At 47.7% G+C, this 15501-nt stretch overlaps 1 protein-coding gene and 1 long non-coding RNA gene across 2 annotated transcripts in view; one reads left to right on the top strand and one right to left on the bottom strand.

Annotated features, from left to right (window-relative positions):
* Positions 1-1833: 1833 nt before the first annotated feature.
* LOC121559048 lies at positions 1834-3239 on the top strand. The gene is made up of 2 exons (XR_006658839.1): positions 1834-2814; positions 2980-3239. It is a non-coding gene; the product is annotated as an uncharacterized LOC121559048 (long non-coding RNA).
* A 103-nt stretch (positions 3240-3342) lies between these two features.
* The window catches only part of LOC121559049 (fibrous sheath CABYR-binding protein), a 34876-nt gene continuing 22717 nt past the window's right edge, over positions 3343-15501 (bottom strand). Inside the window, exons 4-8 of the mRNA XM_041872331.2 lie at positions 7808-7912; positions 7346-7444; positions 6853-7191; positions 6412-6504; positions 3343-6305 (exon numbers count right to left, since the gene is read on the bottom strand). Coding sequence (XP_041728265.2) covers positions 4584-6305; positions 6412-6504; positions 6853-7191; positions 7346-7444; positions 7808-7912 — 2358 coding nt within the window. The 3' untranslated portion in view covers positions 3343-4583. The remainder of the gene's footprint in view (positions 6306-6411; positions 6505-6852; positions 7192-7345; positions 7445-7807; positions 7913-15501) is intronic.

Below are 15501 nucleotides of genomic sequence, written 5' to 3'. Positions count from 1 at the left end.
TGAAACAGCCTGAGGTATCAATAAGGCTTTTCTAATGTGTTGGTTCTATAAACATTATTGTTGGCTCTGATTCAGGAATGCTCTGTAGGGAATGTAGAAGCACTGAGAGATTCTCAGAGCTGAGGTCCTCTTTGTCTAACTAGGTTCTAACTCATACGAGATGAAATGGTACAAGGCCCTTCCTCACTACACGATGACACATACAGCAACAGCTAATGGATGTTGCCCGTTGGACAGGCCTGTCATTTAGAGGAATCATTTAACCAAAGCTCAGGTGATGAGTGACCTTGCCTAAAGTAGTGGACGTGAGTGTGGCTCACGGTCACGTGATGAGGTAGCCCTGCCTGCGACTTCAAAATCATCGTCACCCTTGGCCCAGGGGGGGAATATTATTTTTGTCTTAAGGTCAAGACATTGCTTTCTCCAGTGGGAGACCCGGGTTCAGATTCCGCCCCATGACACTAAGATCTGAAGACTTGCCTAGGCTTTAGATTAGCAGGCTAACACAGTAATGTAACACGCTGGAAAACCGGGTTCAAACCCTGGGCGGTCACACCCCAAAAATGGTTAGATGTTGTCTTTTTGGATAACAAGAAAAGTGTTGCTCTAGTCATCTTATCCCATCCTCTGTTTACACTCACACAGTAAACACCCCGACTTTACACCAGACATTTGCTACACACACCAGGAAATTACATCATCATGCACTATGTTGGTGAGCAAACATGTCCAGAAGAGTTTATCTCCCCTCTCCTCATTCTTAACCCATCTACTTGTGAACTTGCACACGCACACACACACATGCGCACACACACACACGCACATACACACACACATGCGCACACACACACACACACACACACACACACACACACACACACACATGTGAGTCACATCCCTCTCCGTTCTCTGGAACTAATCCACAAGCCCACTTATGACCAGTCGTCTTCTCTCTAGTCCAGAGGTAAGGTTGAAGTTTTGAGTTTCAGTCTGAGAGCCTTCATCACTTTCATGAGTTCAAGCTGTTGTTTTAAGTTCTGTCAGTGGACAGCTGTATATAGATATGAACTAGCGAGCCTTACATTTGGAAAACAAGGCTGTGCAAACTAGAAGTCCCATGATAAATGTCTATAATAGCTGTGTGGAGAAACTCACCCACCAGAACGACATGCAGTATACTGTGTATATTCACCAGATCTCTCAACCACATAACAAAGTAATGTCTTGCCATTCAAGCCATAAAACACGTCCCTTTACTTCAAGCTCTCTCTGTTGAACTGTGTGCTGTTTGTATGGAGGAGGTCGGCTCAGTCTCGCTAATCCCGGTTTTTCTTTAACCATCGGTCTGAGGGCAGCTGATGCTCATATCTTGTTCCCTGTGGATCTGAGATAGGCAGCAAGGCTGTCAATGAGGAGAAACATGTTAATAAGAGGAGGTAGACCTGTGAGATGCACTACTGATAAGACTTTAAATGACTACCACAGCAGTGAGCAGATGGGGAACTGACAGCAAATCCAATAACTACTCTGGAGTATGTGGGTTCATGCCTGAGATTGGAGAGACAATTGCGATACAATTTTGATTCCTGTTTTCCTCCTGAACTGTAGTGTAACAGTTGTTGGCTTTATCTACTTCAGAAAGAGGAAGTGGGCTTTAGGAACTGTAAAGAAAATTATGCAGACAAATATACTTGGCACTAGTTGCTATAACTGCAACGCTTAATCCTAAATACAGTAGTGTTGTTTTGATTAAATGTTTTATAAACATGGATATGATTCATGTAAATTAATTAGTTGTAGCAAATCAGACAAATCTGACAAAATATATTTCATACAGAAAGCAATATTTATTCAGACATGCTTTACAAAACCTTGTTAAACCGTATCAAAAATGTCTACGGGTGTATAAACCTTATCAGTCCAATTCTTAGTAAGTGCATTTGTACAATAAAATATATTACATAACAATATTACAAACTTCAACATACATTTACTACTCAGCTACAATTATAAGCCAGTTTGAGGGGATAAATCTATTGTTTTTCTACAATGACGGACCAACCAACGACAAGGAGTGTGTGAGAAGATTAATAACTTAAATGTTAAGTAGTTCATAAGAAAATGTGTTATGTACAATTTGATATTCAAATTATTAGACCTAATAGTACAACTTTAAACTGTAGAAATTCAAAACAAATCATGTTTACATATTTTACTTCCTAAAGTCTTGGACAAGGCATTATCGTCCTTGTTGTGCATGTGTAAAGGACAAATGTTAGGTAGGTACCACATTTGAGTTCACATCAAAATGGATCAGATCCTTTTGTTTCAATTGGTCAATACTCAATACCCTCAAACCTATGAAGCAGACCAAGGTTAAACCTAATGATAAGATAAAAGAAGAAAATACTTGACAAAACATTAAGATTTCTTAGCCTTAAAAGCACCTTTAAAACAAAATGGATGCCACTAACTGTCTAATACCACAGTCCTTCAATACCACTCAGCTTATAAGTGTTAGTCTGATTTAGCACATAGGAACACCTACGAGTGCATTTCAGTGTGATATAAATGATCTGGTCTCTGACTAAAGAGAGATCTTAAGAAGCGGGTAGATCAGTCAGGAAGTGGCTAGTTCCTGTGTGCCCTATTTATAAGCCAAGTGAACAGGGCTGCTTTGAAGAGCACAGGGCAGATACAACATAACATTACGGTGGCTAGGGGCTAGGTGAGGGCAGATACAACACAACATTACTGGGGCTAGGGACTAGATGAGAGTAGATACAACACAACATTACTGGGGCTAGGGGCTAGGTGAGAGTAGATACAACATAACATTACTGGGGCTAGGGGCTAGGTGAGAGTAGATACAACACAACATTACTGGGGCTAGGGGCTAGGTGAGAGTAGATACAACACAACATTACTGGGGCTAGGGGCTAGGTGAGAGTAGATACAACACAACATTACTGGGGCTAGGTGAGAGTAGATACAACACAACATTACTGGGGCTAGGGGCTAGGTGAGAGTAGATACAACACAACATTACTGGGGCTAGGGGCTAGGTGAGAGTAGATACAACACAACATTACTGGGGCGAGGGGCTAGGTGAGAGTAGATACAACACAACATTACTGGGGCTAGGTGAGAGTAGATACAACACAACATTACTGGGGCTAGGGGCTAGGTGAGAGTAGATACAACACAACATTACTGGGGCTAGGTGAGAGTAGATACAACACAACATTACTGGGTCTAGGTGAGAGTAGATACAACACAGGGAGAGTAGGCATCATAGGTTCTGTATTCACTTCTACAGTAGCTCAGTAATCATACTGCCTACACTCTTAGAAAAAAGGTTTCCAAGAGGGTTCTTCGGCTGTCCCTATAGGATAACCCTTTTTTGTTCCAGATAGAGCCCTTTTTGGTTCTTCTGGGGAAAGGGTTCCACATGGAACCCAATAGGGTTTTACCTGGAATCAAAAGGGTTCTTTCTGGAACCATAAAGGGTTCTTCAAAGGGTTCTCCTATGGGGACAGCCGAATAATCCTTTTAGGTTCTAGATAGCACCTTTTTTTCTAAGAGTGTAGTTCCTCTTTGCAATGTGCATTCTGAAACCTATTGTGAAATGGTGAATAAACCAAGCCTGCATAGGTATTTGCCAGAACAAAGTTAAGGCCAGATTTGCTATGCATTTGGGCCTGGTGAAAAGTTTGCACCTGTTTTTATTGGATGAAACACTAAAGCTAAAACAGCAAACTGTATTCATTTATACTTTGTTTTCTCTTCATTTATAATTAACCTTGATAAATTATTCATTTTCAGAACCTTTATTCTTACCTTTTCATTCAACCTTTTATGTCCAATTCCCTCTGGTAAACTTCAGGACCTGGTGCAAAGTGCAAATGCTTAATAAATGGGGCCCTTAGTCCTCAGAAGAAGGGATGCTTATAAAATAGGTGTGGTGTCAAATTTGATGTACATCTTGCCATTGAGATTTGGACTGGCAGAGCTTGTCGCAGACATTCTATAAAATCCCTGAATATTCTTTTAACACTTGGAAAGTAGTTATTCAAGACAAATTTATTCTCAAGAAAAGTATATTTTCATGAACTACATAAAAACCCAACCCACCTCATACACGATTACTTCAAAGTTCATCATAGTTTGATTGGCAAGGAGGACTACAGAGGAAACCAATCTGTTTCCATTCAAAACTTGGATTACAAAAAGTTGCAGGCACTTCCGACACCCCCTAAGACATTTTGTGACATCCTTGAACGTATCATTAAAAAGTTTGATCGGGGGTTGTAAGTATTCAAGTAAATATCCTTGGGAAAGTGATTATGATCAATGTGGAATGTAAAAACAATTTCAAAAGTACAAAAAGTACAATTAACCTTCATTTGCAGGAGAAAAGTGAAAGTGGAAAAAATTGCACTTAGCTAAATCTCAGCAGAACACTTGCATACATACGCTGCATAATCAGCCAGAATAAGAAAACACCTGTCGTCCTTCCAAGCTGCTACTTTCCATCACCATTAATCAATACATTTTCCCTACTTCTCCTTCATATTTAACAATCACCAGCTGTTTCTCTTGGCCATATTCTCAGAATGTTTCGAGTCTTTCATACTCTTGGCCTGCCTGAGGAACTGGTCCGCTTTCCTCAGCTTCTCCATGGCTCTGGTTAGCAGTTCCTCCGGCGACCTGTCCTCCAGGCCATCGCCCCCCGCTAGGGCCGAGCTCTGCCCAACCTCGGTGTTCCCTATGGGGACGACGCTCCCCAGGAGCTCCCCTGTCTTTTCCAGCTCCAGGGCCACTTCATTTTCAAGGTCTGTTAAGTCTTGAGGACCGGCAGCCTTTGTCACGGCCACGTCTGTGATTGGCTGTTTCATGTTTTCACCCAATGAGGCCTCAGAGAGGAGATCCCCCAAAGAGGCGGACATGAGCTTGGCTAAGGGTTTGAAAGGGATGGGGGGACGATGGGAGGCCTGGCTGACCCTCACCTGGAGGAAGGTGGAGTGTAGGCCGGAGGGTTTGTCCTGGGGGATCTGGGTCGTAGAAAGGGAGTCCTCCACATCATCAGTGCTGAGTCCCAGGCTGTCGGGGGTCTCCGTGTCTCCGTCTTCACTCTCGTCCATCAGTGCGTTCAGGCCAGCTTGGCTGCCCATAAGGGCGGCGGTGGAGGCCGCCAAAGTGTCCCGGCTCTCTGACCCCTCTTCGTTGTCATCGATGTCCGAGTGTTGGCCGCTGTCGACTGACTTTTCCTCCTCACGCTCACTCTTCTTTTCCGGGGAGAGGTGGCAGGACACGGGACTGGAGCAGGAGCTGTCTGGTTCAGGGTCACTCAGAGAGAGAACTACGACTGGGAACTCTGACTTAGTCTCTACGACCACAGGAACTTTTAGGTCCTCTGTTTCTTCAGTCGGACTGGTTGTGGTCACCGCGGCTGGTGGTGGTGAAGTGATAGGGTTGAGTTTCTCTTCTGGTGTGGTGGTGATGATGATGTTCTTGGTTTCGTCTGTCTCTTGATTCTTAGGCTTGCTTAGGTGGACGTCTTGAGTCACCACCACTGCTTTGGGAGGAGGGAGGATGACGGGCTTCTTCTTTGTGGGAGGTCCGGGAGGGCCAGGGCTCTTTTTGATTGGCTCCGGTGTCTGAACTGACGGCGTTACTTTGAGTTGGGAAGACTTCATTGTCTGAGGTTCTTCATTGTGTGATATATCCACTCCACCACTAGCGGCAGACTCTTGTTCTTGAGCCATTGGCTCAGCAACTTTCTGCGTCTCTTCTTCTATGGTGGTGGTGGTGACCTCTGGGTGGTCAGTCACAGGGGGTTCAACTTTTACCTCTAGGGGGGTCATGAGTGTTGTAAGCTGAGAGGAAGAAGACTCCTCCTCATCCTCAGCCCCCTCAGGGATACTGCTTTGTTGAACGTCAGATGCATTAGTTTCAGAACCCTCTTCCTCCTTCTCCTCTACCTCATCCTCCTCCTCTTCATCTTTCTTCCTGCTTCCACTAGCCACCTCTGTACCCTCCTGCATGGCTGTCTGAGTGGGCTTCTTGTCTTTGGATGGTGGGGTGGGCGGCCTGGGTTCCTGGCTGGACTGGGAGGCCTCAGCCAGGTTGTCTGTGGAGCCGCCGATGGGTTTGCTCGGAGGGGTGGGCGGTGGTGCCGACTCGACCCCAGCCTCGGAGCACTTCTCTGGGCTGCCCTCGGGACCGGTGTTCCTGGGGGGTTGGTCTCCGGCTGGAGCAGCGGGCTTGACCTCTTTGGAGGGCGGCATGGGCGTCTTCAGGACCTTGAAATCAAATCAAATGTTATTTACTTAACATCTTTCATATGGTTGTTACAACACATTGTAAAATAAATGGAAAGAAGAGGGTAAAACAACAAATGATATGCACCTTTTTCTCAGGGCTGGTCTCCCCAGGTGGTTGGTCCTCGGCAGACACAGTGGGCTTGGCCTCTTTGGAGGGTGGCATGGGAGGCTTCAGGACCTGGACAAAAGAATAACAATGGTTATGTGTTCATATATCATATGACAAGTGTGTGTGTTTGTGTGTGCGTGTGTTCACCACAGACGTGTGTGTAGATGCGTGTGTACATACGTACCACAGGAGGTTGGTGGCACCTTAATTGGGGAGGACGGGCTCGTGGTAATGGCTGGAGCGGAATCAGTGGAATGGTATCAAATACAGCAAACATGGATTTCAGGTGTTTGATGCCATTCCATTCGCTCCGTTCCAGACATTATTATGAGCCGTCCTCCCCTCAGCAGCCTCCACTGATACGCATGTGAGTGCATGTGAAACAGAATATGTACTATACTGTGTTAAAAATTCAACCTTTTTCTCTGGGCTGCTGTCAGTGCTAGTCTCATCAGGGAGTTGGTCCCCAGCAGAAGCAGCAGCCGTCTCGGCCTCTTTGGAGGGTGGCATGGGGGGCTTCAGAACCTTCTGGGGACTGGGCTCCTTTTCAGACGGCAGACCTTCGTCAGGGCTCTGGGTGGTCAGACACTCTTCTGGGGCCTCGCTGGGTTTGGACGTGGGGGGCATGGGGGGCTTCACAGCCTTTTGGGGAGTCTCAGTGGTATCTGTGGTGATGTGGTGTGTCCCGTTGGGGATGCTGGCGTCCACCGCGTCCAGGTCATGCCGGAGAATCCCATCTGATGAGACGTTGGCAACCTGGAAGATGAGGGGAGGGGTTTAAGAGACAACATTCAATTGATTGAATTTAATAATTCCCTTATTCCAATGAATTCTATAAACACATTATGCATTTAGCAGCATGACACACTAGCACTAAGCACTATGTTGCAGATAAAACACACACACGCACCTCTTTCATGTGTATCCTGGTGGGTGGTCTTCTGTTACGGTTTCCTTTCGGCCTTGTGCGTGTGGCATGCTCCAAATGACTGGTCTCATCTACCTTCACCTGGGAAAACAACAATTAACTAAATATATTTTTCTATTTTAGGAGGAGAATAAGGCCCAGATATATTTTTGAAACATTCTTACAGTTGGCACCAATGTCAGAAGAGACAATAGAGGAAAGGTTTCATATTGGAGCGCTGGTACACTAGTGTCAAACAGTTACAAACACTGCTTTCTAGGGGTTCCAAACATGTCTTTTCCCTGGGATTGTAATAAAGACAGTGCTTATACTAGCCTGGTCCCAGATCATGTTTGGAATGACCATTGGAGTTGGCAAGACAACACAAACCGATCTGGGACCAGGCTATGCTTATACCACACCGGTTACGAAACATGCTTTTTAGCATTAGGGAAAACACTTCACCTCGTCAAATATCTTATTCTTTGCTCTGTTGATGCCGTCACTAAAGGCCTTAATCCAAGCCTCCTTCTCCTCCAGGTTCTGAGCCTGGAACTTGACATCATGGACCTGGGAATCAGGAGAACACAAAGCTTAGAACATTAGAACATAGGCACAGAACCTGGAGAGCTGTCAATCATTCCTTATCACACTGTTGGCATAATTACTATTAAACCTAGAATCAAAAGAAAACACTGCCACTAACCAAGGTGTTGTAATCAAACAGCTAACGCCGAATCATTTATTTTAATCGTGCCTTTCAAACAACTTGGATTCCACCACAGACGTAATAATTAGAAACAGGGAATTATGACTGAATTTCCCAAATGAATACATTGCTGAGTGCCAAGTTAGAATGGCACTGCAGATAACTACATCATCCAATACTACAGACTTCCTATCAAACATTTTCAACAGAGAATTTTTGCTGTCAAATAAATGTTAAAACCAGGAAAGAGGAAAAAAGAGAGCAACGATGATGACACACTGAGAGTCATCTATAAAACCACTGTCCAAAACTGTCACACAGTGGACTTAACAAACTAGGGCCAGGATGGAGAATAGAATAGAATAGAATTGAGATTACGTATCAGAAAGGTCTAAATCTAAGAAACCACTCTACAACACTGCAGAGTTAAGAAACTATAGGCCCAGGGTGGAGAATAGAATAGAATAGAAAATAATTGTCACAATCCGGGTTAGAACTCCGGTCTCAGAAGTGTAGAGCTGGGGGTACTACCCCTTAGCCACAGAGGAGATGTTGTAGGACCCAAATGAAACACCCAAGGCAATACTCCAGGCAAGTAGATTTAATGTTCACAAAACAGGAGGCAAAACAAAACAACTCCACGAGGGGAGAAAAACAAACTAAAGATAACTTCAAAAACTTACTAGGACCGACACGGTGAGACAAAGCAGGAGACACACAGTCAGGACGCAATAACCAAGTGACAAACAAGGGGAAAACACACAGCTAAAATACACAAGGGGGAACAAGGCACAGGTGACCTGGATAAGCTAATTAGGACACATGAGGAAGAACTAAGGCAAAGGGGGAACACAGCTGACCTCTAGAGGCCAGGAGACAAACAGGGGAAGCAGGAAGCTGACAGGACCCCCTCCTCTAGGAACGACTCCTGACGTTCCTTCCAGAACACCCTGGCCCCAGGGTGCGAAAATCTCGGATCAACCCTGGGTCCAGGATGTCCCTGGCTGGAACCCAGGAGCGCTCCTCTGGCCCGTAGCCCTCCCAGTCCACCAGATACTGCAGAGAGTTCTGGACCCTCCGGGAGTCCAGTATCCGGCGGACTGTGTAGGCTGGCTGGCCGTCTATGATCCTGGGAGGTGGCGGGGGTCTGTGTGGGGGGGCAAAAGGAGAAGACAAGACAGGTTTAAGGAGTGAAACATGAAAAGTGGGGTTAACTCTAAGGGAGCGAGGCAGAACTAAACGATACGAAACAGGGTTAACCTTTCTAGCAATGCGGAAAGGGCCGATGTATCTCTGGGAAAGCTTCTTGGATTCGACCCGGAGGGGCAAGTTCTTAGTGGCCAACCAAACTCTCTGACCAGCTCGGAAACTAGGGGCCGTCCGGCGGTGGCGATTAGCCTGACTTTGGTATCTCTGGGAGGTCCGAAGGAGGGTACACCTGGCCTTCTTCCAGGTCCGCCTACAGCGTTGGACAAAGCGCTGGGCCGAGGGAACACCAACTTGCGCCTCTTCCTCTGGAAATAATGGAGGGTTGTAACCGAACTGGCATTCGAAGGGGGACAATCCGGTGGCTGAGGACTGGAGGGTGTTGTGGGCATATTCAGCCCAAATGATATAGGTGGCCCAAGACGTGGGATTACTGGCCGCCATACACCGCAGGGTGGTCTCCAGATCCTGATTAATCCGTTCCGTTTGGCCATTAGACTCTGGATGGAATCCTGACGATAGGCTGGCTGTGGCCCCAATAAGCCTGCAGAAGGCCCCCAAAACCGGGACGAGAATTGGGGACCTCGGTCAGAGACCACGTCCAGGGGAATGCCAAATATCCGGAAGACATGGTTCATGAGGAGCTCAGCAGTCTCCTTAGCCGAGGGCAGCTTGGGCAGGGGAATAAACCGGGCAGCCTTCGAGAAACGGTCTACCACCACAAGGATGACGGTTTTGCCCTGGGATAGAGGAAGTCCCGTAACAAAGTCCAGAGAAAGGTGTGACCATGGCCTTCGAGGAACAGGTAAGGGATGGAGCAGTCCCTGGGGTCGCTGGCGTGTCGACTTTCCCTGGTTGCACACAGGGCAGGCCTCAACATAGACCTGCACGTCCTTCTTGATGGACGGCCACCAAAACCGCCGCCGGAGGAACTCCAGTGTGCGAGCACTGCCAGGATGGCATGTCAAGGGCGACTCATGACCCCACTGCAAGACGCGGGCCCGAACCGAGAGAGGAACGTACAGGCGACCGGCAGGACCACCGCCTGGATCGGGCTCATGGGCAAGAGCTTCTCGTACCCCTCTTTCTAGTTCCCACTGAAGAGGTGCGACGATCCTAGACCTCGGAATAATCGATGCCAAGGGCTTCTCTTGTACCTCGGGAGAATAGACTCGAGACAGAGCATCCGGCTTGACGTTCTTGGTGCCAGGTCGGTAAGTCAGGAGGAACTGGAATCGATTAAAGAAAAGGGACCATCGTGCTTGCCGAGGGTTCATCCGCTTAGCCTGTTGGAGATATTCCAGGTTCTTGTGGTCTGTGAGAACCTGGAAAGGGTGCTGAGCCCCCTCAAGCCAATGGCGCCACTCTTCCAAGGCCAGTTTTACCGCAAGCAACTCTAGATCCCCCACGTGGTAGTTGCGCTCGGCCTCAGACAGGCGGCGAGACATGAAGGCACAAGGGTGTAATCTCCCATCCGCACCCCCTCTGTGACAGGACGGCTCCCACCCCCACCTCTGAGGCGTCCACCTCCACCACGAAAGGTCTCTCTGGGTCAGGGGTCACCAGAATCGGAGCAGAAGTGAAGCGGCGCTTGAGATCCTCGAAGGCCCCTGCTGCTTCCGGACCCCAGTGAATCTTGGTCCCTCCTCCCTTGGTAAGCGTCGTCAAGGGGGCTACCACCGAGCTGAAATTCTTGATGAACTTCCGATAGAAGTTAGAAAAGCCAATGAACCGTTGAACCTCCTTGACCGTGGCAGGTGTGGGCCAATCGTGGACCGCCTTGACCTTCTTGGGATCCATCTCTAGGTGCCCGGGAGTGACAATAAACCCGAGAAACTGAGTCTGAGAAACATGAAATTCACACTTCTCAGGCTTAACGTAGAGGTGATTGTCAAGGAGCCTCTGGAGAACCCGGCTAACATGCCCCTCATGTTCCTTCAGTGACGTCGAGAAGATGAGGATATCGTCCAGGTACACGAAGACGAACAGATTAAGCATATCCCGGAGAACATCATTAATCAGGGCTTGGAATACTGCGGGGGCATTGGTGAGCCCGAACGGCATCACCCGATATTCATAGTGTCCCGTGGGCGTGTTGAACGCCGTCTTCCATTCGTCTCCTGGCCGGATCCGCACGAGATGGTAAGCATTGCGGAGATCCAGCTTAGTAAAAATGGAAGCCCCTTGAAGCAGCTCAAAAGCAGTGGCCATGAGAGGAAGAGGGTATCGATTCCGAACCGTGATCTTGTTGAGTCCCCGGTAATCAATACAAGGCCTCAGACCCCCGTCTTTCTTTTCAACAAAAAGAAGCCCGCCCCAGCCGGGGAAGTAGAGGCATAGATGAGGCCGGCTGCCAAGGACTCCTTAATGTAGGTGTCCATAGCTGCGTGCTCGGGGAGGACAAGGAAAAGATCCGACCTCTAGGAGGGCAGCACCCAGGGAGTAGATCAATGGCACAGTCATAAGTGCGATGAGGCGGTAAGGCAGTAGCCCGGGCCTTGCTGAACACTGCCTTGAACCGATGGTAAACACTGGGGACTCGGGAGACGTCAACAGACTCTTGAAACTGGGTACAAGGGGCTGAGGAACTCTGAAGCATGCAGGTGAGTTGGCAAGTGGGACCCCAGCTAAGAATGGTGCCAGTAGGCCAGTCGATCTGGGGATTATGTCTGCATAGCCAAGGGTGACCCAGGATAATAGGATACTCGGGAGAGTCAATGAGATAGAAGGTCTCCTCCTGCTGGTGTTGAGAGATGGTAAGTCGCAGGGACTGAGTCGCCTCAGTAACTTTTCCTGGTTCCAGAGGTCTGCCATCTAAGGCTGTAACTGCCTGGGGTTGAGGAAGTAGTTGGGTAGGGATCTTAAGTTCCTTAGCCAAGGTTACATCCATAAAATCACCTGCGGCACCGGAATCGATCATAGCCTGGACCCGATGCTGGTGGCCCTCCCAGGACAGAGTGGCTGGAATAGCTAGGACCGCGTTAGTAGGAGGAGCTCTAATTTTCCCCATCACAACCCTCCTGTAGCTGGGCGGGGACAGGCGTTTCCCAAAGCTCGGGGCAAGTGGAGCGGAAGTGGCCGGCAACCCCGCAGTAGAGGCACCGACGCTCCCTCATGCGACGTTCCCTTTCGTTGGAAGAAAGCCTGGAACGGCCTAACTGCATGCTCTCCGGGAATCCTGGGGCAGTTCAGGAGCCGGGGCAGCTCTGAATGACGGAGTCCAAACAGGAGAAACAGAGCTGCTCAGAGGAACTTGGGACTGAGACACCTGACGGCGAGCCGTTCTCCGCTCTCTTAGACGATTGTCCAGGCGGATGGCCAAGGCTATGAGGGACTCGAGATCTTCAGCTGGTTCACGGGTGGCTAACTCATCTTGAAGGGGCTCAGATAACCCTCCCTGAAAGCAGACCCTCAGCGCTTCATCATTCCATCCGCTCCTTGCTGCCATGGTTCGGAACTCAATGGCAAAATCTGCCGTGCTTCGGGGGCCCTGACGGAGAGACAGTAGGCGCTTGGAAGCCTCCCGCCCACTGACAGGATGATCGAACACCCGCTTGAACTCTTCTACAAATGCAGCGTGGGAGTCACAACAGGCCTCCTGGGACTGCCACACCGCAGAGGCCCAGGCGAGCGCCTTGTCTGAAAGAAGGGTAATGAGGTAGGCAATCTTGGAACGGTCTGTGGGAAAACTTGAGGGTTGGAGCTCGAAGGTGAGGGAGCATTGGGTGAGGAAACCCTGGCAAGAGCTTGGATCCCCAGAAAAGGGCTTGGGAGGTGGTAGTCGGGGCTCCGCCAACCGAGAAGGCCTGTCGTCACTGGGAGGTGACCGGGGGAAGGGGAGGACCAAGGAGGCGTTCAAAGAGCTGGTGAAGGGAACTCATCATTTCGGCCAGGAGTTGAGAATGTCTAGCCATCAGCTCCTCTTGTCGGCTGAGAACGGCTTCATGGCGCTGGAAAGAAGCCTCATGTCGAATGATCACCGCCAACAGGTCCTGGGAACTGAGTGTTTCTGGGTCCATGATTGACTTGGTTATTCTGTCACAATCCGGGTTAGAACTCCGGTCTCAGAAGTGTAGAGCTGGGGGTACTACCCCTTAGCCACAGAGGAGATGTTGTAGGACCCAAATGAAACACCCAAGGCAATACTCCAGGCAAGTAGATTTAATGTTCACAAAACAGGAGGCAAAACAAAACAACTCCACGAGGGAGAAAAACAAACTAAAGATAACTTCAAAAACTTACTAGGACCGACACGGTGAGACAAAGCAGGAGACACACAGTCAGGACGCAATAACCAAGTGACAAACAAGGGGAAAACACACAGCTAAAATACACAAGGGGAAACAAGGCACAGGTGACCTGGATAAGCTAATTAGGACACATGAGGAAGAACTAAGGCAAAGGGGAACACAGCTGACCTCTAGAGGCCAGGAGACAAACAGGGGAAGCAGGAAGCTGACAGGAATAGAATATGATATGTAAGAATAGGACAGAAAGGACATACATTCAATTCTATTCAGAGCACTGAGTACAGCAGATTAGAGAAAGGACATACATTCAATTCTATTCAGAGCACTGAGTACAGCAGATTAGAGCAAGAAACTAAAAGCGCTGTCTCGGTGGCAGTTCTGGGACATGCACTGGCTGAACCAGTCTGAAGACCATCTTTGTTCCTTTTGACATCCCTTCTACTGAGGCCAAGCCAGAGAGCTAAACAGGGTTACCAGGGAGAGAGCGCAGGGGCAGCCAAGTAGCTCTTAACATCCTGGTCAAACCCTCTCTGTCCATTCACACTGAACGACAACAGCACCAACTCAAAACTACAATACTGTAGCTTCAGAAGCTAAACTACAAATAGCTTGTAAAGCGCCATAAAAAAGCTTTGTAAATGCAATGCATCACAGAACATACAAATATCCACAGCTTTGAGCAGAAATTATGACAAATGTTTTACATAGATGTTTCTTAGTGTTTGTGAAGTTTGGAGTCTGTATTACAAGGGTGTCTGTTGTGAATGTTAAATAGGTTTCTACTTTCTATGGGCCAAACGCTGACTGTTGTTCCATCCAGACCTGGGTTCAACTACTACTTGAAGTATTTAAAATAATTTGAGCGTTTGCTTCAGCCTGGTGCAGAGTGACTTCACTATTGGTTCCATTGCAACAGGCAAGCTCAATCAAGCACATATAAAGTATTTGAAAGTATTTCAAATATAATTTGAACCCAGGTCTGGTTCCATCCGCTCAGCATTGAGCTCTCTGCTGTTTCAGGTGACCCGACGACCAGACAGAGACAGAAATAAAATTTGGCAAACCAAACGCGTGGATAGCCCTTTGGTTTGTGTTCAGAGTGCTAGGGCCAGCACAACCAACTGCTTACTTCACACAATTCTCCCTGATAAAGACATCCTCCCTAAAGACACCAAAACCAAAGCAGGAAACTAGAGTGCATGGAAACAATAACTTGTTCGCATCCTGGAATAGGTTGATTTAAGAAACACACAAATACTAAAGTTTCTCCCGGAACAGTGTGTGTTTGTGTGTGTTTGTGTGTGTTTCTCCCGGGACCGTGACTTGGGTGGGGGGGCCATTGGGACAAATATTTCACACCATAACAACAAATATATCGAACCATAGCAAAAATGTATGATTATTAACGCGTCTCCTATGTCTCTGAAGATCAGTTTCGTTATCTTCAGGTTTCCCCCGCTGATTAAATCTTCCAGCGACATAATGAAAGTTCACAGATGTTTACTTTTGTCCTTCCTTCTGTTTGTTTTTGTAAAAACTGTATTTATACAGCGTATTGTTCAAGTGGTGTGCTTGGTGTTCATGAAGGATGTGTGGCATCCGGTGTCTTGCTAGGGTGCAGTATATTTAAGAACTGTCCAGTGATGCTTAACAACGTCTATCTAGCCTCCAAAACAAACCATGATAACTTTTTGTCACGATCGCTTAAGGAGGAGGACCAAGGCGCAGCGTTGCGGGTGAACATATTTATATTTATTGACTAGATCACACGATCAAAACAAAGAACGAAACGTGAAGTCCTTCGATACACAAACCAAAAGGAACAAGAAACCACAAAACACAAAGTGCAAGACAAACAGTTAAATATGGCTCCCAATCAGAGACACCCAGCTGACACTCGTTGCCTCTGATTGGGAGTCACTCAGACCAACATAGAAAATTAAACATAGACTTACACACCCTGGCTCAACATAACATAGTCCCCAGAGCCAGGG

This window comes from Coregonus clupeaformis, unplaced genomic scaffold, assembly GCF_020615455.1.
Source record: "Coregonus clupeaformis isolate EN_2021a unplaced genomic scaffold, ASM2061545v1 scaf0547, whole genome shotgun sequence".
In the NCBI taxonomy this organism is placed as follows: Eukaryota; Metazoa; Chordata; class Actinopteri; order Salmoniformes; family Salmonidae; genus Coregonus; species Coregonus clupeaformis.
The sequence above is the reverse complement of the archived record's forward strand: the minus strand, read 5'-3'. Positions and strand labels throughout refer to the sequence as shown.